Below are 25,358 nucleotides of genomic sequence, written 5' to 3'. Positions count from 1 at the left end.
AGGTGTTGTGATTGTGTAGTTCATTTTTAAAATGTAATGTATAATTAGGAAATATAGGTTGTTGATGGATAATCATAATAGTCAAGTTTGTAGTCATGTTACTTAGATTTTCTAGATATATAGAGATATATTTCAGATAGGCATTCTTCATATCTCTCAAAGGCTGCAGAATATAGCATTTAAAATATTTTAATAACTTAGGGCTTTTCATGACAATGAGACATGTCTGCTCCTGGCAGCACCAATCTACTTCAAGAGGAAGATGGGCATCGAAGAGGCCCGTTACGGAGTTTGATAGTCATTTGGGCAAGAAACTGCTCTTGCCTGGACTGATACATAAACTGGACACAAAGAATCTGCCGAGAGAGGACTGCTGAACTTGCCTAAAGGTGAGATGGTCTTTAGGGGTTCCTGACTCATGAAAGAGTCTGTGAGACATTCTGCAGGACACAGCAGAAAGTGACTAGCTGCTTCATGGAAATGTCTGCTGGATACTATGGGCCTGTAGGGCAAAGATGGATGCCCCAACGGTACAGAGGAACTTTGGGTGACTGTCCAGGCAGCGAGTTGTCTCTGTCATTTCTAGAGTTTTGGACTTCTTGTTTGCTTAGGTAATATTATAAACCTTTATTTAAAAAGCTAAAACCACAAACAAAAAAGGAAACAAGAAACATAATTTTCAAAGTAATTGGATTAAGAGGTTCTGCTTAGTGTCTAAAATGTAAAAGACAAACCATAAAAAAGTCTATAATCAGCTGATCTCAAATGATTTGTAAATTGACTTAAAATAACACCAATACATTTATTTGTATTTGGAAATAAAATAAAATAGTATAGATGGTAGGAAACACAAATGGATACTGTATTGTAAAACTGCACATTTATTTTAAACATTACACAAAAACATGGCTGCTAAGAACATGGATAATTTTGAAAATTGATAGCCTGTCATTAAACAAAACACAATGAGAAAATCAAGTATATCAGTTAACATAGTGGCACATATTTTTGATCCCAGCATTTACGAAACAAACAGATCTGTGAGTTCAAAGCTAGCTTGCTCTACATATTGAGTTCAGGCCACTTAGAGGCTAAATAATGAGATGCTGCCTCAAAATAATTAGTATACCTATCTCTTCAATGATCAAATCATCTTGTGAAGTGAAGGAGAGGGCAGTAGTGGCACACGCCTTTAATCCCTGTACCCCAGAGGCAGGTGGATCTCTGTGAGTTAGAGGCCAGCCTGGTCTAGACTGAGTTCTAGGACAGCCAGGGCTACACAGAGAAACTCTGTCTTGAAAAAAACCAAAGGGGTGTGGGGGAGGAGTGAGAAATGAAAGGGAAATTCTAAGGACTTGATGCATAAAACTTGATTTATAGCATGATTTGTCAAATTTTTTACTCCCGACTTTAAAAATATTGGCAAAAACCGGGCATGGTGTCAAAGTCTTTAATCACAGCATTCAGGAGGCAGAGGCAGGTGGATCACCGAGTTCAAGATCAGCCTGATCTATAGAGCAAGTTCCAGGACAGCCAGGACTACATAGAGAAACTCTGTCTTGGGGGAGAAAAAGAAAAAAATACATATGCAAAAAAGGTAATATTTTATGATACTGAACTGAATGTATATCTAAGAAATCTTTGTTCCTGATTCTATTGGTATTGTTTTTGTTTTTTTGAGACAGCGTTTCTCTGTACAACTGCACTGGCTGTCCTGTAGCTCCATTTGTAGATCAGGATTACCTCCAACTCAAAGAGGTTCACCTGCCTCTGCCTCCCGAGTGCTGGGATCAAAGGTGTGCACCACCACACCCAGCTGACATTTTATCTTTGCCCCCCCCCCCATTTTAAGAAATGGGAAGAGATTAAATTCAGTTAATACTGATTTTTTTTTAATGTGAAAGAGACTAAGTTGAGTTTTTAAAGCAAACAAGCCATAACAATTTGGCACTATTTCAATAATGAAGTGTCCATAATATGGTATTGGTACATAGATCGAAGCAAATCTCAAAGACGGTAGATTAGTAATTAGGACATCATGCAATGTTGATTTTAGCAAGAAACTTAACAGGTAAAAGAAGCATCTTATTACATTATAAATTCGAGTATGCAATTATAATTTACAAATTATAAAAATCCTCCCTTTTTACAGCCAGTTGTTTTGAATGGCTACATGAATGCGTAGTCAACAAATCAAATAAACAAACACATCTACCCAAATTTACATCCCAGAATACCTAAGTAAACTGAAGACATTATGCAGATGAGTAAGTTCTATTCATTTTCGTCATCTGGGTGGTCTGGTTGCAAAGGACATGCTTTTCTTTTCGATGTTCCTAAGCCACTGCATCCTGCTTCCTCGGGAACCTGGTTCTCTTTTTCAGGATCTTTAGGAGACAGCCTAAAGAATTCTCCAATGCCTTTTTGCCACTTTGGAGTTGGGCGCACACAAATTGGATTCCCTCCTGCATACTTATTTTCAGCTTTTCTCGACGAGCACGATGAAGAATTGGTGACAAAGGTGGAGGAGCCAAGCACCTTCCTGGGGGCTCGAGAAGCCACCACTTTTCTGTAGGCTCCCGGGACGTAGTTTGCTTTGGTCCGCACAATGTTCACACAGCAAAAGATAATTCGCACCAACGCCCCAGCTGCGGATGTCTTAACTGAACAAGAACCTATAAAATATTTCTAAATGAAACATAGTGTGTTTAAAAAATGTACATAGGTTTGGGAGAGAGAGAAAAAGAGTATAGACAGTTATAAAAAGATAGACAGTCATAGATTAAAGAAAAGAAGATAATAAAATAATTATTTAAAGGTAATAGAGAATAAAAGCCACATAAAGATGAAATATGCACTGAGAGTCTGAATTATGTATACTATTGTGTTTTCTTTGAATTTTTGACTGATAATGAGCTAACTGCAGAGAGATATTTGCTAATCTCTAAGTTAAACCAATACAAAGGTATCTTGACTTCAAAACTTGGATCTAAGAATTGGTTGCTTTGGAAAGGGGATTCTGCTTTTGTTTCCATAGAAGATGAGAACCTGTGGATTCCTTCCAGGCTTAATGTGGTTTGATGGAACAAGACCCTCTGAAAGGTCTCCATAAACCCTAAAATTACTTCACCCAATAAACAATAGGAAGTAGTTAGAAGAAAACAATGCCAAAATTCCCAAAATGATTGTATATAAATGTTTGTTTTCATTTAAAGGAAGTTGATTTTAAGTGATTAATGGTAACAGTAAATTTTTAAAAAGTAAGGGAGATATGATATACAGATGAATACTTTGCATTGGTATGGATCTTGGTCTATTGATACAAAGTTAAGGTCAATTTTGCTATATGTATTTTTGTTCTTGTTTAAAGCATGTTTCGGCAGATCATTTAAAATGGTAATATATGATTAAAAGTTGCAGATTAATAGGTAGTCATTTATAATAGTCAAATTTGTAGTCATGGTAGATAGGTTTTCTAAATGGACAGAGATATATTTTCAATAGATAGGTAGTCTTCGAAGGATTCAAAGTCGTACAGAACATGGCATTTAAAATGTTTTAAGAACTTAAACTTTTCTCAACACTGAGACATGTCTGCTTCTGGCAGCATTAATTACTTCAAGAAGTTGATGGGCATTGAAGAAATTCATTATGGAATTTGCCTTTAATGTGACAAATCTAGCCATTTGAGCAAGAAACTGTTCTTGCCTAACTGCTTGGTGGTATGCTGTATGAAGTAGACATGGAGGACTCACAGAAAAATGACTGCTGAACGTGCCTAAAGGTGAAACAGTCCTTCAGAGTTACTGCTTCATGAAAGAGTCTGCCAGACATTCTGCAGGACACAGAAGAAAGTGACTGACAAACTGCTAATATAGGTGAAATAGTCTTTCAAATTTCCTGCTTCATAGAAAAGTCTGCCAGATACTATGGGCCTATAAGCTAAAGATGGATACATGAATGTTACAGATGAAATTTGGGTGACTGTCCAGGCAGTGAGATATCTCTGTCAATTCTAGAGTTCTGGAAGTTGCTTACTATGTACTTCCTGTTTACTTAGGTAATATTTTATCCTACTTGGGGTCTTTGATGGAGTTGAAGAGTAGATATAGTTTTCCTTAGCTATGTTAAAAGATAAAGTAGATATAAATATTGTAACTGTAATTCTTGATTGATACCTGTTCATATATGTAATTTTACTACATTAAAGTTAAAACCTTTTTTTTTAGAAAGGAAAGGGGAGATGAAGTGGGATTCCCCTAAGTATGCTATGAATATGCTTTATTAGCATTGGTTATTAAAGAACTGCTTTGGTCAATGGCTTAGCACAGAGACATATATAGAGAGTAGGCAGAGTTGGAGAGATGCCATGTAGCTGCTGAAGGAGCAAAGATACCAGCCAGACACTTACCAGTAAGTCAAAGCCTAATGCTGAAACACTGATGAATAGAAATGTGTTAATTTAAGATATAAGAATTAGTAAATAAGAAACCTGAGCTAATAGGCCAAGTACTATTGTAATTAATATGGTTTCTATGTAATTACTCATGTCTGAGTAGTCAGGAAATGAAAGAGCAGTCTCTGCCTACACATGGTGGAATTTTTAGAATCATTTATATATATTATCATATCATCTGCAAATATTGAAAGTTTGAGTTCATCTCTTCTAAATTGTTTCCCCTATATCTCTTTCAGTTGCTTTATTGCTTCAGCTAAGACTTCAAGTACTATATTGAACAGATATGGAGAGAGTAGAGAACCTTTTCACATTCCTAATTTCAGTGGAACCACTTTGAGTTTATCTCCATTTAATTTAATGTTAGCTATGGACGTACTGTGGATTGCCTATACTATGTTTAGGTATGTCCCTTGTATCCCTACTCTCTGCAGGACCTTTATCATAAAGCAGTGTTGAATTTTGTCAAAGGCCTTTTATACATCGAATAAGGTAATTATTTGTTCTTTCAATTTATTTATATGGTGGATTTCATTGATTTTTGTATATTTATCCATTTCTGTATCTCTGGGATGAAGTATATTGTATGTTTAGTGTTTTCATTATTATGTGAATAAGGGTATCATAATTATCTTTTCTGGTGCAGTCTATTTGGTATTCTATAAGTTTCTTGTATCTTGATAGGCATTTGCTTCTTTAGGTTAGGAAATTTTTCTTTAATGATATTTTGAAAATATTTTCTGGAACTTTGCGCTGAGTATCTTCTCCTTCATCTATTCCTAATATTCTTGGGTTTGGTCTTTTCATAGTGTTCCAGATTTCTTGGATTTTTTCAGAACTTTTTTAGATATAACATTTTTCTTGGATGAATGTATCCATTTCTTCTATTAATATTTTTTTATGACTGAGGTTCTTTCTTCCATCTCTTGGTCTGTTAGTGTTGATTGCTTCTATTTTTTTCTGTTCAGATTCTCAAAGTTTTCATTTCCACAGTTTCCTCACAGTTTGAGTTTTCTTTATTGATTCCATTTCCAATTTTAGGTCTTGAACAGTTTTATTTATTTCCTTTCACCATTTGTGGTTTCCTAGATTTCTTTAAAGGATGTATTAATTTCTTCTGTAAGGACTTCTATTATCATGACAATGTTGGTTTTAAGGTCTTTTTTCATCTATATTGGAATAATTAGGTCCTGCTGTGGTAGGATAGCTGGGTTCTAGTTGAGACATGTTGCCCTGATTAGTATTGATAGTGTTCTTATGATGACACCTTCGTGTAGGTGGAATTTCCTTATCCTGCAGCTGCTCTCAATAACTCAGTGGCTTAATATTAATAATGAGTGCTTGAGTGATAGGTCAGATGTTTTATCACCTAATTCTTACATTTAAATTAACCCATATTTCTTATCTATGCTTTGCAATGTGGCTTATGGTTTGTTACCTCATTTTCTACACATCCTGTTTCCTCAATGGCTGGCTGGAATCTCCTCTGACCTCCACCTTTCTTCTTCCCATCATTCTCCTAGTTTGTTGTACCACCTATAATTCCTGCCTGGCTACCAGCCAATCAACTTTTTACTAAACCAATCTGAGTGACAAATTTTCATAGTATACAAAAGGATTATTCCATAGCACCTATGCATTTTGGTTTGGGTTGATTATTGGTTAAGATTCTGATTCTTGATTTGTCTTTCTTGGGTGGGTGTTTTATTCCTTGGTTTCTGTTTCCTTTCTGAAATTTTTTTGGAGAGTCTGATGGTTGAGAACTGCCTGTTTTCATGACCTGCTCAGCTGGTGTGTTCATAGGGAATGCTTGCTGGTGTTGGAGACTAGGATACTGGAATGAGCGGGTGGCATGAAGTTGGAGGAGAAGGTTTTTGTGATCCATTGTGAATAAGATCAGAGAATAAGACATTACATCAAGTTTTCTGCTACTGAGCCAGGGAATTGTTTCTCAGAAGCAGTGGGAGAGATGTTGATCTGTCTTCAGGCTACTTGTTACACTGGGAGGAGCAGCCCTTGGGTTAGTGGGAGTCCTTGCTGGAGTTGAAGTCTCAGACAAGGCAGCAGTTTGGGGGAAGAAGTTTAGAAAGGGAAGATCTGTGGGATCTACAAGGAGATAGGAGCAGAAGAAAGGGAAGGTTGTCATGGTTGATCTGTTGTAGTACTTGAGATTGGGGAATTGGGTCTTGGGAAGCATAGAGCAAGGAGAAGGTCTGAGGGAAGCTTATCTGGTTTTCTGCAAGGCATTTTGTTTTAGCAGGGATACCTTCTGGATTTGGGAACTCAGGGGAGAGAGATTAGAAAGGAATCATCTCTGGGAAACACAGGAGTGGGTAGAAGGTTAAGAAGGCATTTTCTGGTGTTCTGTTGAAACATTCAGGATGAGGCCAGGGTACTGAGTCCAGAAGAACAGCGAAGGTGTCTCTCATGTTTCAAAAACATTGTTTTATTATTAATTATTTTTGTTTTGAGCCAGGGTCTCATGAAGCCAACCAAGCTGTACCTTGAATTCCTGATTTTATAGTCTCTACCTCTCAAGCACTGGAATTACTGGAGTGAGTTATTAGATTTGTCTTAATTTTAATTACATTTTTGATTTGTTAGCCTACAATGTCATAATTTTTGAGACATTTAAATTTTTAAAAATTGTTTTTTATGTATGAGTGTTTTACCCGCTTGTATGCAGGTCTACTGTATGTGTCCTGGGGCCAATGGAGGTGAAGGAGGCCTTAGATTCCCTGGATTTGGTGTTACAAATGAATATAAGCTACCATGTGGGTGCTGAAAATTTGACTTGTGTTCCTGGAACTTTGTAGTAAGTGGGTTTTAACACTGAGAGAACTCTCCAACTTCTATTGAATCATTTTCATATGTGTCTGCCTTATCATTCATTCTCATGCACTATCCCATCCCCTCTTCTCTCTCTGTTACTGGTACTTTTTTCCTTCCTCTACCTTTTTTCACCTAGGTTTTATTACTATCATTTGTGCCATCTGATCTTTAGACTTCTTCCTCCTCTTTCAGAGGACCACTCCTATTTCCATTCCCTGCTACTGTTATTTTGGGTTTGCATTTACTGATTGTTGTAAGTTTGAAAAACTAATGGGATTTCTTCATTTCTAAGTTGCTTATTTTTCCTTGTAAAAATAGCCTTGACTTGCAAAGACCCACAGCCATATATTAGGCAGAGTTCAGGGAATTCTGCAGAAGTGGAGACAGAAGGATAGTAGGAGTCAGAGAGGTCAAAGACACCATAAGAAAACCCATAGAATCAACTAACCTTGGCTTATAGGGGTTCACAAAGACTGAACCGATAGCCAGGGAGCCTACATGGGACTGACCAAGGCCCTATGTGTATAAGTTACAGTTGTGTAGCTTGGTCTTCTTGTGGGACTTCTAACAGTGGGATCAGGGGCTGTCTCTGACTTTTACCGGCTTTCTGAACCTTTACTCATACTGGATTGCCTTGTCATGCTTCAAATTGAGGGGAGATGCTTAATTTTATCACACCTTGATATGCCATGTTTTGCCAATATCTATGGGAAGTCTGACCTTTTCTGAATAGAAACGGAGGAGGAGTGGTTGTGGGGGGCAGAGGGGAGATGCAGAAGAGGGATTGGAAGGAGAGGGGGAGGGGAAAGTATGGTTGTGTTGTGTAATAAGTAAGCAAATAAATAATGAAAGAAAAAAGAAAGGAAAAAATAGACAAATGTAATTGTCTTTAAAATTTATTCGTTTTAAAATTTAATTTATGGTATAGTGGTCAGTGAGTTTTCACCAATGTATAAAATTGTGCGATCCAGGTGGTGGTGGCAAATGCCTTTAATCCCAGCACTTGAGAGGCAGAGGCAGGTGAATCTCTGTGAGTTCAAGGCCAGCCTGGTTTACAAGAGCTAGTTCCAGGACAGGGTCCAAAAGCTACCAGGAAACCCTGTCTCAAAAAACCAAAATAAAATAAAATAATATTGTACAATCATTACTACAAATATAATTTACCTTATAGTGACACTATGAATTCACCTCTCGCGTCACAATTTTTTTGGGACAAAGAGTTATGTAAACTAGGTTTGCCTCCCAGTTATTAAACTCAGATAGTTTTTGAACTCTTAGTTCTCTTGCCTCACCACGCGAAGTGCTGGGATCAAATGTAAAAGCCACCCACCCTGCCAAATATTTTTCTTTTTATTTAGGATTTGCATGGTGTATTTTCCCATAATTTTGTTCTGTTTTTAACTAAGAAATGTCATGAGCTGGATAAATAGTCTTTCCCAAGGAGGAGCAGAACAGTTGGTTATCCAATACCAAAAAAACCCCAGTCATTCATATTTATATGTATATATATATATACATATTTACACAGATAAAGATCGTTATATTTAGGAATATATATATATATATATATATATATATATATATATATATGCATGTAGCAACAACTAATAAAAAAGAGGCCATGTAGGGTGTATGAGAGGGTTTGGAAAAAGGAAAGGGAAAGTTAAAATTATCCAAGCATAATTGAAAACTCATGAAAATATTTTTACATTTTATGTGTGTGCATGCATAATTTTGTGTGTCTGTGTACCATGCTGTGTGTTCATGTGAAGATCAGAGAGCAAGTCCATGGAGTTTGTTTCTAGACATAAATTTAGACTCTCAGCCTTGAGGGCTGTTAGTGCTTTCCCCCACTGATCTCTCTTACTTGCCCTTCCATGATTTTATTCTTATCTTTATTTCTGGTGAGTTTACTATAAGTACATAAGAGTCTTGTGGTTTTCCTTATTTTGGGAGGAAATAATAACAAATTGTGTTATGATTACCAAAGAATTATAATAGTATTAGAACAAATATGCATAAGTCTGCAAAAGTTCAAAATAGTAAAAGTATATCCTCATATTTCCATGAGATTTCTGTGTTTATGGAGAATTAGGAGCTGCTCTTTTTGGATTTACTCTAGAAACCTGGATGATGTCATTTTTATGGTTTCTTTGCATGTGTGTTCAAAAGTCTCTTTGAAGATATATATTTCCAGCTGGAGAATAGAGCATGGAAAATTTCACACTATGAGAGACTTAGATGTGGCAAATAAACATCCTTTCACATTCCTCTGGCTGGTATTCAGTCACAGAATCCCAGCCAATTTTCTGAAGAGCTGGGAAATTGAGTGTAGGTATATGTACCAAGGAAATAAAAAGAGTCTGCTGGGCCTTTAATTGTTTCTGTTGTTGGACTTGCCAGTGTTTTTTAAAAGATGTCTTCAGTATTTTGGTAGACTAAAATTTCATTGCTGACTCCCTAACAGTCTTTACACTGTTGAATTTAACTATGAACTTTTAGTTTTCTATAAATTATACCATGAAGCTTTTCTTTAATTTGTTAATACACTAGTTTATATAATTAGATTTTTCAATTCTTAAACATTTATTATTGGGAAAAATGTTAATATGTCCTTTGCTTTATGCCACCCTACCAGTTATTCTTGCACCCTATGTAGAATATTTTGCTTCCATATTCCCAGTAGAATTCAGCCCATACTGTCTGTATATCTTTTTCCTCTAGCTGTCTGGTTTTGTTTTCAAGTCATGCCAAGTCTAAGGGTACTATGACTCTGGTAGTTTCATTTCTCTAGTTTCTAAATTACCTCTCTGTTGTTTTAGTAACACTTGTGCATACAACTTTAGTCAAGTATCTGACCTCTATTTTGTGTACTTAAAAAAGAATCCTGTTCATGCATTCCTTTTGAATAAATGATTATCTATTTATCTTGGCTTTCTATTTTTCTTGGTCAGTTTGGGTTAGCAATTATATTTCTCATTTTCACAGTCTATTCTCATCTTGAGGCTACTTGATAATTTCCTTTGCAATATGATGTGGGAGGTCCTTCTGTCTAAGTATTTCTTTCATTGGTTAATGAATAAAGAATCTGCCATGGTCTATTGATAGGGCAGAATTTAGGTAGGTGGGAAAAACTAAACTGAATACTGGGAGGAAGAAGGGCAGAGTCAGAGGGAGACACTATTGAGCCGCTGCCAGAGTCAGACATGCTGAAATGTTGACAGTAAGCCACTGCTATGTGGCAATACACAGATTACTAGAAATAGGATAAACTATGATATAATTAGCCAATAAGAAGCTAGAGCTAATGGGCCCAGCAATGATTTAATTAATAGAGTTTCTGTGTGATTATTTCAGGTCTAAGATAGTTGGGCAGCCAGGACAAAAAAGTGGCCCCTTACTACAATTGGCATGCTAACACGGTGGAGTAAATCCATGTAAAACCTGAGAGGGCTTGAAAATAAATTCTAGACACACACACACACACACACACACACACACACACACACACACACACACAAAGTTTAGCTGTGTTTATTTTTTAGGTGGAGTTTTGCCGGAGCTCCTTTAAGAGAGAGTTTCCTGATTCAGATGCAGCAAAGGAGAAAAGGTCACGCTGTTTTGAAATGCCAGTTTTCTGGGTCATGCTCCAGTGAAAACTCTGACTCTAAAAGTAAGGAGGTCTGGCCACAGAGCATTTGGATGGGGTTTGTGAGCAAACCACTGCAGCTTGCTTAATGGCAACATGGACTGGCTGCGTGCCTGAGAGTGGGGCAGTGTGCAGCTCTTAGAAGGGAAGCAGCAGGTGGCTCTGCCATGCTGGACTGTGTGAGTGAACAGGCAGTACTGTATATACTATACTAATGGTGCAGCCTAAATTTTAGAAAGTGCTTAGCATTTTAAAAAGCACTCTTGGACAGTAAAGAGTTACAGATATGCAATAAAGACAAATCCAGATGAGACAGTGTTGGATAAATGTATGTAGGCTTGGAAGAGAAAAAAAAAGAGTAAAGAGAGTCATAAAATAAAGTTCATGTTTTTTTTTAAAAGGGTAAAGTCTTTAAAAAGACAAAGTACCATAGATTAAAAAGAGTAAAGAACAATAAGCCATGTAAAGATGGACTATACACAGAGAGTCTGGATTATATATGTCATTGTGCTTTCCTTGAATTTTCTGACTGTGAAGGAGCTAAGTACAGAGACACATTTCATCCTATGGGCTGATAAGCTAAATCAGCATGTATATAGCAAAAGTATCTTGACTAAAGATATGTTACTTTGGAAAAGAGTTTCTTCTTTTATTTTCACAGAGGATAAGAACCTGTGGATTTGTTCCAGGCTAATATGGTTTGATAGAGTACGATCCCCTGAAAGGTCGCCGTGATCACCCTCAAAAGAATTACTTCACTCAACTGCTGACTGAGATGAACCTAGCACATAGAATATACCATGAAAGACCTGATTAATAGCACCCTTAAACAGCAGGAAGCAGTATGGAGATAAATAACTATGTACATATTCCCAAATATTATTTATAATTGTTTGGTTACATTTAAAGGGGGATATGCTATAGAAATGAATAATGTGCTTTGGTATGGATCTTGGTTTACTGATACAAATTTCAGGTAAATTTTGTTATACTGTATAGGCATATTTCTGCCCTTGATTAAGATATTGTGTTTATGTATTTCATTTAAAAATGTAATGTATAATTAAGACATGTAGGTTAATAGACAGTCATCTATAATAGTCAAGATTGTAGTCATGTTAGTTAGATTTTCTAAATATATAGAGATATATTTCAGTTAGTCAGGTATTCTTCAAATCTTTCAGAGACCTTCAGAATATGGCATTTAAATGACTTAAAAATTTAGGATTTTTCATGACAGTGAGACACATCTGCTCTTGGTAGTACCAATCTACTTCAAGTGTAACATGGGCATCGAAGAGGCTTCTTTTTTTTCTTTTTTTTATTGATAAAAGGAGAATAATAAAGAAAAAAAACAAATTTCCACCTCCTCCCATCCTCCCATTTTCCTCCCCCTCTTCCCACTCTTCTCCCCCTCCTCCCACCCCTCTCCCCTTCTCCCCACTCCTCTCCCCCTCCCTCTCCAGTCCAAAGAGCAGTCAGGGTTCCCTGCCCTGTGGTAAGTCCTAGGTCCTCTCCCCTCCGTCCATATCTAGGAAGGTGAACATCCAAACTGGTTAGGCTCCCACCAAGCCAGCACATTAAGTAGGATCAAAACCCCGTGCCATTGCATATCATCCTAGAACCTTCATCTGGTGATGGATGGAGATAGAGACAGAGACCCACACTGGAGCACTGGACTGAGCTCCCAAGGTCCCAATGAGGAGCAGAAGGAGGGCATGAGCAAAGAAGTCGGGACCACGAGGGGTGCACCCACCCACTGAGACAGTGGAGCTGATCTACTGGGAGCTCACCAAGGCCAGCTGGACTGTTACCAAAAAAGCATGGGATAAAACTGGACTCTCTGAACATGGCGAACAATGAGGGCTGATGAGACGCGAAGAGGCTTCTTATGGAGTTTGTTAGATGAACTGGATAGGCAGGATCCACAGAGAAATGACTGCTGAACTTGCCTAAAAGTGAGATAATCCTTTGGGGTTCCTGCTTCATAAAAGTGTCTTTCAGACGTTCTGCAGGGCACAAGAGAAAGTGATTGACAAACTGCCGATATAGGTGGAACTATCTTTGAAATTTCCTCCTTCATGGGAAAGTCTGCTGGATACTATGGGTCTGTAGGCTGAAGATGAATGCTCCAATGATACAGAAGAACTTTGGGTGACTGTCCAGGCAGTGAAATGTCTCTGTCAATTCTAGAGTTTTGGAAGTTGCTTTAAATGTACTTCCTGTTTACTTAGGTAATGTTGTATTCTTCTGTAGTCTTTAATGGAGTTGAAGATTTATAGTGATAGTTATAGTTTTTCTTAGTTATGGTGAAAGATAGAGTAGATATAAATATTATAACTGTAATTCTTGCTTGATACCTGTTTTGTATATGTAATTTTACTATGTTAAAGTTAAAACCTTCCTTTTTTATTTAAACAGAAAAGGGGAAGTAATGTGGGAGGTTGTTTTGTCTATGTGTTGCTTTTATTGGTTAATAAAAAAGAAACTGCCTTGGCCTTTTAATAGGGCAGAACTTAGGTAGGCAGAGAAACCTAAACTGAATGCAGTGAGGAAGAAGGGCAGAGTAAGAGGGAGATACTTTGGAGCCGTCACCAGAGTCAGACATGCTGAAACTTTGCCAGTAAGCCATTGTCAAATGGCAATACACAGATGAGTTAGCCAATAAGAAGCTAGAACTAATGGGCTAAACAGTGATTTAATTATTTTGGGTCTAAGCAAGCCAGGAGGCTGGGACAAACAAGCAGTTTCTTACTACAGCAATATTGGCTTATTATTCAAAAATAGATTTGCTAATGTTTACCTCAAATTTGACAAAATTTTGATTAGTATTCCATTCACTTCATCAAGTTAAGGATATCCAGAATCTTTATTAGATTATGGAATTATTCTCTCCTTAAACAATATCCTGTTTCTCTTTGTTAAAGTTTTTCTTTCATCTTAGTATTATTCATATTTTTTTCTTAGGAGTATTAGTCTTACAGTTGTTCATAATTTCTCATGTATTATTCCAAGTATAAAATAACTTCCATTGTTTAATATTTTGTCTGGAAACCATGCTGAACTCTCACTTTGTCTATTGACATTTTTGTTCATGTTTTGTTAGCCCATGAGTTTGTTTTTCAAATAATTGCATTTATATTTTCTGATATTTTGCATAATTATTAATGTCTTATTTAGAATTTCTATTGCTGTGAAGGGATATCATGACCACAGCAACTCTTATAAAGTAAAAACTTTTAGTTGTGGTGTCTCAATAACAATAGTGAGGTTTAGTTCATTACTGTCATGGCAGAAAGCAAGGCAGCATGCAAGCAGACACAGTGCTGTAAAAGGAGATGAGAGTTCTTACATTTTGACTCATAGGCAGCAGAATGTCCTCTGTCTCACTGGGAGGGGCTTGAGCATACATGAGCCCTGAATGCCTGCCTCCACAGTGGCACACTTCTGAAGATGGAAGTTACAAAATAATCCCACCATAGCTCAGAATTGAATATATTTTTTGAATTGAAAGATCACAGTCCCCTACATGAATGCGGAACAGGAACAAAATCCATAAGCTAGGAAAGAAAGAAAGCATGTGATTTATGTAGCATAAGAGGCCATGCCCAAGTAAGCTGGTTTCTTAAAGGCTACTGACTGAAGGAAGTCATGTAGCATTTCCTCCATTTGTTTAAATACGAGAGTTTTAAACCTAATAGAAAACTATGCACAATAAAAACAGATAGAAAGTATAAAAATTAGAATTATAGTGAATATAAACAATATTAAGCAAGGAACATATGCTAAAAGTTTCAATAATCATTCTATCCTAAGATGTCTAAATCTTATATTAGAAAGGGGATGGCTAAATCATAAGAGGACGGTAACAATGACTATCTAATTTTCAACCCCATTGAAGGTATGAGAAGGAAGATAATATTACTTGAGTAGGCGGGAAGAACAGTCAAGCAGCTTCCAAATTTTGCAGTAGATGATAGAGACAACTGGCTACTTAGGCAAAGACCCAAATTCTCATTTGCAATGTTCAAACAACCAACTTTGGGTATGGCCTAGACTGACAGACCATTTTTAGAGGCAGAAATTTTTTTCAAAACTGTCTTACCCTGTCTTGGCAAAGGTTGGAAGTCTTTTGTCTTGTATCCTGCTTGTCCAGTCTGGACAACATGCATTTTGTCAGTGATTGAGGCATGGCAGTTTTGCCAAGAAGAAAACAAGCTCCAAGAACAGTGTCTTTGTTGCTCAACACTCTCTCAGGAATAGATCAGTGCTGCCAAGAGCAATTGTATCCCATGTCAACAGAACCATAAGTTATTTAAATGCCATATTCTACAGTTCTTTGAAGTAGTTGAAGATTATCTATGTACGCAGAATACAATCTCTGTGTATTTAAAAAAAAACCTGGTTAGTCTAACTATAAGTATGACAAACATGAATGACTACTGACCTATAATACTTAATACCTGAATAACTTATTGACTAAGACTTCATATTAGAATATTAAAAATTCTTTAAACAACTGTGCAGCAATTGAGGACAATGACCTCAAAATATAAACAGTGTACAAGTATCTTGATCAGAGGTAGAAATTATAATGCAATATAATAAATATGTCCTAAAATTGTATCAATATACAAAATATCTTAAACAGAGGTAGGAACATACATCTATACAATTTGAAAAATTACTTTATATAGGTGTAAAAGTATTGAAAACAGAAATAGGTGTATATTCAATATAACAAATACAATTTGAACTTGTATCACTATATAAGAATCTATACCAATGTAAATTGTCCATAAATAATAGCTCATAAGTATTCACTCTATTACTCACTATTATTATTAATGTGAGTAAGCTCATACTAATTTACCTATTATCCCACTCAAATTTTCCTTTTGTTTTCCAGAGAGATCTCTGAGCTTACATAATTTCCACTGCAACTCACAACCCTATGCCGGTTATAATCAACCCCTAATTGATGTCCCTAATCCTGAGGACAAGCTTTGTTGGTAGAGGTAATGTCATCTTCTAGAATTACTTCCAGGTGTCATGGGGGTAATGTTCTTTCTATGGGATCCCATAGAAATAAATGATAGTTACATTTCAAGATTACTGACTGGTATAATTGCAAAAAATCTCTGAGTACTGAGTAGTGTTTTTCTGAAGATCTTATTTGAAGTTCTAGCCAGAATGTGATAAGAAGGTGTACCATTTCAGCTAAGCAAGTTGGAATCATTTTGAGTAGCTGGTACCCAAAACTGATCTTAAAGTAGCTCTATCAACATTATCAACCAGGTGGAGTCGTTGTTATAGGGCCCAATCATTTTTCCTGGAAACTTCAAGGATTACTGCAGGACAATTCATTGTTCATTGTGGAAAATTTAAACATTATTTATATAGACATATATTCAATAAAAGGTATGATAGAGACAAAAATAGGTATGAAAAAAGTATTTTTTTCTAAATCCTTTCTTCTTTTTGTCCCATACCAGATGGCTCCTAACATGAGACAGAAACTCTGACCTTTTCTTTTAACAACATGCTTGAATTTTAGAAAGAGATAGCCAATGTAAATTCCAAAGCCAGCTTTGATTTTTGAGTAGAGATGTATACGTGTTCAGATAATCAAATTTTACCATTCAGATGATGATACAGCATAAATGAGATTTCTAGTTGCTTGGTGATTCTTTCTGGATAGTTATCTTTAGGCATCTAGATATCCAAGGTCTCTCTACTTTTTCAAGTCTTGCAAAGACAAGAATAGAATCCTGCCCCAACCCTTATGAGGTTTACTTACCTCCTGTATGATTGTCACCTCTGTGGATGAGCTATCATTTCTTTCTCAAGATGTTTCTCTTTTTCAAACTGAATCTTTATTAATTTTGATGGTATCCATAATTTTTCTTCTCCTGTGAAAACAATAGCAAAACACCTTCCCCAACATAGCACATTGACTGGTTTCCATTCTGAGGCCAATATATCCTTGAAATACACTGGCTGATTTAATTCAGAAGTCTTTTCTATTATCCAGTGTCTCTCTGCTGCTGTTGTTCCATTCTTATTAGTGTTAAAAAAATCAAGATTAATAAAGTATTATGCAATCTATTTCTGGGGGTATTTTCCATAACTTTCTGTTGTTTAACTTGTACTTTGTAGTTCAATTTGATATTTGTATAACTCCCTGACTTGTAGGATTGTTTGGTATACCTGTAATATGCTTTATATTATAACAAGCAAAAAATGTGTTTTATTTTCTTAGATACATATGCAGGACAATTGTCCTTTTTTTGTGCAGGTATACCCATGATGGCCATAGTTTCTTATAAATGCATTATTACTAAATCAGTCTTTTTTATTATTTCAGTTTTGTTAAGATAGAATAACTCAATATGAGTTCTTTGGGAATTTTAAAATATTTTCTTTTCATTAATTTTAACTAAGCATACCAAGAAATAGGTTTCACTCTGATATTTTAATATGAATATATCAGTACAATATATGATTTTTAATTTTTTCACTCATCATAATTTCATAGAGGTTAGTAGCATGTTGTAAAGAGCAATAGGTCATACAATTTTATTAATGTCATCCCATAATATTAGTATAGCAGCACTATTAATATATTTTTGGTTGTCCTTGGGATTGAATCCAAGAACTCAGGCACACAGGATCAGTCCCAATCAAAAACAAGAATTAGACACGACCCCCTCCCCCCCCCCCCCACAAGCCTCCGTTTTCTGCTAGGTCCTCTGCTCAGGAACAGTTTTCTGCTCCTACACTAAGGCGACCCACCCAGAGCGGTGAGTGCCTGCCTACCAGGCAGGCCTCAAGGACCCCCCCCCCCTGAAAGGGAGCCCGGGCACCTTCAGCTTGTGCTCCAGGGGTGCCTGTGCATTCCTGGATCTCGTCCGGCCTGCCCGGATTCTTCCTTTTGTCCCCAGATCATCAGGCTACCAGGCGGCCCTGTTTATGTACTGAGAAGTTCCATGTGGACGGGTGAGTGTGTGCGATCCAGGGGCGGATTGACCGGGAAGAGAGAACAACCCCCCCGTCTCCCAGAAGTTAGCTACTTCTGCAGGGCTGTCTTTCTTACACCCGACCCCCCCCCCCCCCAACAAGCCTGCTTTATCTGCTAGGTCCTTTGCTCAGGAACAGTTTTATGCTCCTACACTAAGGCTACCCACCCAGAGCGGTGAGTGCCTGCCTACCTTGGCAGGCCTCAAGCCCCCCCACACCAAAGGGAGCACGCGCACCTTCAGCTTTTGCAGCAGGGTGTCCTGTGTTCTACTCGTCCCCGCCCTGCCCCCCCCCCCCAAGTTCTCCGTTTTGTCCGCGGGTCATTGGACTACCAGGCGTCTATGTTTCAGTGCTGAGAAGTTCCATCTGGACTGGACGGTTCCTCCTTCTACACTGAAGAGTTATAACCAAAGAGTCAGTCACAGCAAAGACTGGACCGAGACACCAGGCCTCTCCTGGCTCCATTTGAAGGAAGAGATGGAAAGGCGCCAAGGCAAGAATTCCTCCAACAACCTGAAAGGCAACATGACATCACCAGAATCCAGAGATCCCGAAAAAAGAAGAATCGTACACCCTACTCTAGAAGAATTAGAAGAGATCGACTCAAAAGTGAATTATATGAAAATAATACAAGACCTTAAACAGGAGGTGAAAAACTGCCATAAACAATTAGAGATCACAAACAAAAAGGTAGAGAAAATGAATAAAGCTCTCAAAGATACCCAAGAAAACCAAGAGAAACAAGAAAAAGCAATCAAACAGGTAAGGGAAGTGGTTCAAGACATGAAGAATAAAATGAAAGCAATGAAGAAAACACAAACCGAGGGAAGGATAGAGATGGAAAATCTGGGTAAACGAACAGGAACTACAGAGACAAGTACTACCAACAGATTACAAGGGATAGAAGAAAGAATTTCAGACACTGAAGATACCATAGAGAAAATAAACACACTGATTAAAGAAAACAGCAAAACCAACAAATTCTCAACACAAAACATTCAGGAAATATGGGACAAAATAAAAAGGCCAAACCTAAGAATAATTGGGATAGAAGAAGAAAAAGAAGTACAGCTCAATGGTCCAGACAATATATTTAATAAAATTTTAGAAGAAAACTTTCCCAACCTAAAGAAGAATATTCCTCTGAAGGTTCAAGAAGCATACAGAACACCGAATAGACTGGACCAAAAAAAATCTCCTCGTCATATAATAATCAAAACACAAAACATACAGAATAAAGAAAGAATATTAAGAGCTGCAAAGGAAAAAGGCCAAGTTACTTATAAAGATAAACCTATCAGACTTACATCTGATTTCTCTATGGAAACAATGAAAGCCAGAAGATCCTGGATAGATGTACTGCAGAAACTAAGAGACCATGGATGCAAGCCCACACTACTATACCCAGCCAAGCTTTCATACACTATAAATGGAGAAAACAAAATTTTCCAGGATAAAAACAAATTTAAAAAATATGTAGCCACAAATCCAGCCTTACAGAAAGTAATAGAAGGAAAATCACAAACCAAGGAGTCCAACAATAACCACAATAACTCAAACATCTAGAGACACTTCACCAGCACAACTCAAAGAAAGGAAACACACAAACTCCACTACTAAAAAAGTGACCGGAATTAACAACCACTGGTCATTAATATCACTTAATGTCAATGGGCTCAACTCACCTATAAAAAGGCACAGGCTAAATGATTGGATACGAAAACAGGATCCAACATTCTGCTGTTTACAAGAAACACACCTTAACCACAAAGACAGGCAACTACTCAGAGTAAAGGGATGGGAAAAGGTTTATCAAGCAAATGGACCTAAGAAACAAGCAGGTGTGGCCATACTAATTTCTAACAAAGTTGACTTCAAACTCAAATCAATCAGAAGAGATGGAGAGGGACATTTTATACTCATAACAGGAACAACTCATCACGATAAAGTCTCAGTCCTGAATATCTATGCCCCTAATATAAAAGCACCCACGTACGTAAAAGAAACATTACTAAAACTCAAGGCTGCCATCACACCGCACACACTAATAGTAGGAGACTTCAACACTCCTCTCTCACCAATGGACAGGTCAATCAGACAGAAACCTAACAGAGAAATAAGAGAATTAATGGACGTAATGAATCAAATGGACTTAACAGACATCTATAGAACATTCCACCCAAATAGGAAAGAATATACGTTCTTCTCTGCAGCTCATGGAACCTTCTCGAATATTGACCACATACTGGGTAACAGAGCAAACTTCCACAGTTACAAAAAAATATTCGTAACCTCCTGTGTCTTATCAGATCACTATGGATTAAAGTTAGAATTCAACAACAATGCTACCCCCAGAAAGCCTACAAACTCATGGAAACTGAACAGTCAACTACTGAACCACACCTGGATCAAGGAAGAAATAAAGAAAGAAATTAAAGTCTTCCTCGAATTTAATGAAAATAAAGAAACAACCTACTCAAACTTATGGGACACCATGAAAGCATTCCTGAGAGGAAAGTTCATAGCACCAAGTGCCCACTTAAAGAAAACAGAAAAAGCACACATTGGAGACTTAAGAGCCCACCTGAAAGCTCTGGTAAAAAAAGAAGCAGACTCACCTAGGAGGAGTAGAAGACTGGAAATAATCAAACTGAGGGCTGAAATCAACAAAATAGAAACACAGAAAACAATCCAAAGAATCATTGAAACAAAAAGCTGGTTCCTGGAGAAAATCAACAAGTTTGATAAACCCCTGTCCAAACTAATCAAACAGCAGAGAGAGAATATGTAAATTAATAGGATCAGAAATGAAAAGGGGGACATAACCACAGACACAGAGGAAATTCAGAGAATCATTAGATATTACTACAAAAGCCTGTATAACACAAAACTGGAAAATGTAAAAGAAATGGACCTTTTTTTAGATAAATATCATATACCAAAGTTAAACCAGGACCAGGTGAACGACCTAAATAGACCTGTTCATCGCGAAGAATTAGAAGCTGTTATCTAAAACCTCCCTACCAAAAAAAAGCCCAGTACCAGATGGTTTCAATGCGGAAATCTACCAGAACTTCCAAGAAGACCTTATACCTATACTCCTTAATGTATTTCACAATATAGAAACAGAAGGGTCATTGCAAAATTCCTTTTATGAAGCTAAAGTCACTCTGATACCAAAACCGCAGAAAGACTCAACCAAGAAAGAAAATTACAGGCCAAACTCACTCATGAATATCGACGCAAAAATTCTCAACAAAATACTAGCAAACCGTATCCAAGAACACGTTAGGAAAATTATCCATTATGATCAAGTAGGCTTCATCCCAGAGATGCAGGGCTGGTCCAACATACGAAAATCTATCAATGTAATCCATCATATAAATAAACTGAAAGAAAAAAACCATACGATCATTTCATTAGATGCTGAAAAAACATTTAACAAAATTCAACATCCCTTTATGATAAAGGTATTGGAGAGATTAGGGACACAAGGATCATACCTAAATATAATAAAAGCTATATACAGCATGCCGACAGCTAACATCAAATTCAAAGAAGAGAAACTCAAAGCAATCCCACTAAATTCAGGAACACGACAAGGCTGTCCACTCTCGCCATACCTCTTCAATATAGTGCTTAAAGTTCTAGCAATAGCTATAAGACAATATAATGGGATCATGGGGATTCGAATTGGAAAGGAAGAAGTTAAACTTTCGTTATTTGCAGATGATATGATAGTGTACATAAGCGACCCCCAAAACTCCACCAAAGAACTTTTGCAGCTGATAAACAGCTTTGGTAATGTGGCAGGATACAAGATCAACTCCAAAACATGAGTCGTCCTCTTATACAAAAGGATGTGGAAGCAGAGTGGCAAATCAGAGAAGCTTCACTTTTCACGATAGCCACAAACAGCATAAAATATCTTGGGATAACTCTAACCAAGGAAGTGAAAGATCTATTTGACAAGAACTTTAAGCCTTTGAAGAAAGAAATTGAAGAGGATACCAGAAAATGGAAGGACATCCCTTGCTCTTGGATTGGGAGGATCAACATAGTAAAAACGGTAATTCTACCAAAGGCAATTTATAGATTCAAGGCAATCCCGATCAAGGTCCCATCAAAATTCTTCACATATCTTGAGAGGACATTAATCAACTTTATATGGAAAAACAAAAAACCCAGGATAGCCAAAACAATCCTATACAATAAAGGATCTTCTGGAGGCATTACCATCCCTGACTTCAAAATCTTATTACAGAGCTGCAGTAATGAAAACAGTGTGGTACTGGCATAAAAACTGAGAAGTCGACCAATGGAATCGTATAGAAGACCCGGATTTTAGCCCACAAACCTATTAACACCTCATTTTCGATAAAGGAGCTAAAAGTATACAATGAAGAAAGAAAGCATCTTCAACAAATGGTGCTGGCACAACTGGATGTCAACCTGTAGAAGAATGAAAATAGACCCATATCTATCACCATGCACAAAACTCAAGTCCAAATGGATTAAAGACCTCAATATCAGGCTGAACACACTGAACCTGATAGAAGTGAAAGTGGGAAGTACCCTACAACAGATGGGCACAGGAGACCACTTCCTGTGTATAACCCCAGCAGCACAGACATTAAGGGCAACATTGAATAAATGGGACCCCCTGAGACTGAGAAGCTTCTGTAAAGCAAAGGACACTGTCACTAACACAAAAAGGCAACCTACTCACTGGGAGAAGATCTTCACCAACCCCGCAACAGACAAAGGTCTGATCTCCAAAATATATAGAGAACTCAAGAAACTAGACTTTAAAATGCTAATTAACCCAATTAAAAAATTGGGCACTGAACTGAACAGAGAATTCTCAACAGAAGAACTGCAAATGGCCAAAAGACACTTAAGGTCATGCTCAACTTTCTTAACAATCAGCGAAATGCAAATCAAAACAACTTTGAGATATCATCTTACACCTGTCAGAATGGCTAAAATCAAAAACACCAATGATAGCCTTTGCTGGAGAGGCTTTGGAGGAAGTGGTTCACTCATCCATTGCTGGTGGGAATGCAATCTTGTGCAACCACTTTTGAAATCAGTGTTTCGGTTTCTCAGGAAATTCGGGATCAACCTACCCCTGGACTCAGCCATACCACTCTTGGGAATATACCCAAGAGATGCCCTATCATATGACAAGAGCATTTGTTCAACTATGTTCATAGCAGTATTATTTGTAATAGCCAGATCCTGGAAACAACCTAGATGTCCTTCAACGGAAGAATGGATGAAGAATGTGTGGAATATACACACATTAGAGTACTACGCTGCGGTAAAAAACAATGACTTCTCGAGTTTTGCATGCAAATGGATGGAAATAGAAAACACTATCCTGAGTGAGGTAACCCAGACCCAAAAAGATGAACATGGGATGTACTCACTCATAATTGGTTTCTAGCCATAAATAAGGGTCACAGAGTCTACAATTGGTGAACCTAAAGAAGCTAAATAAAAAGGTGAATCCATGAAAAAACATATAGTTACCCTCTTGCCCATGGGAAGTAGACAAAGTTGCTGGGGAGGAAAGTGGGATCTTGGGGGTGGGGTGAGATGGGGGTAAGGGGAGATAGGGATTGAAAAGTGAGAAGGGGAGGACGGGGGTAACTTGGGGAAACAGGATGATTGGGATAAAGGAAGGCTGGATAGGGGAGCACGGAAGCACAATTCTTAGTTAAGGGAGCCACCTTAGGGCTGGCAAGAGACTTGAACCTAGAATGGCTCCCAGGAGCCCAAGGCGATGTCCCCAATTAGTTCCTTGGGCAGCTGAGGATAGGGAACCTGAAACGACTCTATCCTATAGTAATACTGACGAATATCTTGCATATCACCATAGAACCTTCATCTGGTGATGGATGGAGATAGAGACAGAGACCCACTCTGGAGCACTGGACTGAGCTCCTATGTTCTCAATGAGGAGCGGAAGGAGGGAGAAGATGAGCAAGAAAGTCAGGACCACGAGGGGTGCACCCACCCACTGAGGCAGTGGGGCTGATCTATTGGGAGCTCACCAAGGCCAGCTGGACTATGACTGAAAAAGCATGGGATAAAACCGGACTCTCTGAACATGGCGAACTATGAGGGATGATGAGAAGCCAAGGACAATGGCATGGGTTTTTGATCCTACTTCATGTTCTTGCTTTGTGGGAGCCTAGCCAGTTTGGATGTTCACCTTCCTAGACATGGACGGAGGGGGGATGATCTTGGACTTTCCACAGGGCAGGGAACCCTTACTGTTCTTTGGACTGGAGAGGGAGGGGGAGAGGAGTGGGGGGAGAGGGAGAAGGGTGGGAGGAGGGGGAGGGAAATGAGAGGCTGGGAGTAGGGGGAAACTTTTTTCTTCCTTTTCTCAATAAAAAAAGAAGAAAAACAAGAATTAAAAGCAATAGGGGGGCATTGTGAATTTCAGTGGAAGAGAGGGACATGAGAGAATCAAATGGGGTCTAAAACAATAAAATTCATTATATAAACATACGATACTTTAAATAATAAACTGAAAATATTAATTTTTAGAAAAAGCCATGTTTATTTTCTCTATTTAGTCTGTTAATATTGAAAAGCATGTTGATATATGTGTTTAAAATTGCTATTAAAGCAAATGCTATCCATATTAAATTATTTGATAAGGAATTTCTGCTTGACAAGCCAACATTGGACCATTATACTTTTATGACAAACGAAATGATTTATCTAGATTAATCTGAATAAAGGGGTAAGAAGGATTTAAACAAATAGAGATAGGAAACAAATGCTGAAACAAGGTGAACAAAGGGGTAATTACTTTGTTGTGAAATAATTGCAGACCAAGAGAACTAGGTGATTCCTTTTCTAATTCCTTGTCCGTCACCAAACTATTTAAATACATAATCCTTGCCTAGATTTTCAACTTTTCTTGACTTCAGTTACCTTACTTATATAATGAGTGATCTGGCTTTGATCTACAACATCCATTATTGATTTGAAATTAAAATTTTATGTTTTCAAACCGTGAAAAGGAGGTTGGTTTAAAAAATGCTGCAAGGTCCCCAGCGGGCCCTGCAGAGCAGCTAGTCCCAGGCAGAGACGGCTGTCAGACCTGCAAGATCCCCAGCGGGCCCACAGAGCAGCTTGTCCCAGGCAGAGAAGGCTTCTGGACCTGCAAGATCCCTGGCGGGCCCTCAGAGGAGCTAGATCCAGCCAGAGACGGCTGCTGGTCCCAAACATCTTGCGACAGGTCCCAGGCAGGCTGGCAGGCAGGTCCCGGTGCCCAGTCCTGGGCAGTGGGGAAGGGCCCAGCCATGTGGCACTGGGCTGGTCCCAGCGGGCTGGTGGGTGTAAGCAGGCAGCTGGTAGAAGGTACGTGGGCAGACACAT

At 37.9% G+C, this 25,358-nt stretch overlaps 1 protein-coding gene across 1 annotated transcript; it reads right to left on the bottom strand.

Moving 5' to 3' along the window:
- Positions 1-841: 841 nt before the first annotated feature.
- LOC142841571 (uncharacterized) lies at positions 842-25,358 on the bottom strand. Its single transcript, XM_075958508.1, has 2 exons — positions 24,992-25,358; positions 842-2,675 (listed from the first exon to the last, which is right to left on the bottom strand). The coding sequence occupies exons 1-2, from the start codon at positions 25,356-25,358 to the stop codon at positions 2,275-2,277; spliced, it is 768 nt and encodes a 255-aa protein (XP_075814623.1). The 3' UTR covers positions 842-2,274.

Source organism: Microtus pennsylvanicus, chromosome X (genome assembly GCF_037038515.1).
Source record: "Microtus pennsylvanicus isolate mMicPen1 chromosome X, mMicPen1.hap1, whole genome shotgun sequence".
Taxonomy (NCBI): domain Eukaryota; kingdom Metazoa; phylum Chordata; class Mammalia; order Rodentia; family Cricetidae; genus Microtus; species Microtus pennsylvanicus.
The sequence above is the reverse complement of the archived record's forward strand: the minus strand, read 5'-3'. Positions and strand labels throughout refer to the sequence as shown.

Bases quoted from the DNA above. Each gene is read 5' to 3' on its own strand.
- LOC142841571 (XM_075958508.1), bottom strand. From the start codon at position 25,358: ATGTGTCTGCCCACGTACCTTCTACCAGCTGCCTGCTTACACCCACCA. The intron at 2,676-24,991 runs GTTTGAAAACAT...AATATTTTATAG, and splicing joins AAACCAACCTCCTTTTCACG to GTTCTTGTTCAGTTAAGACA.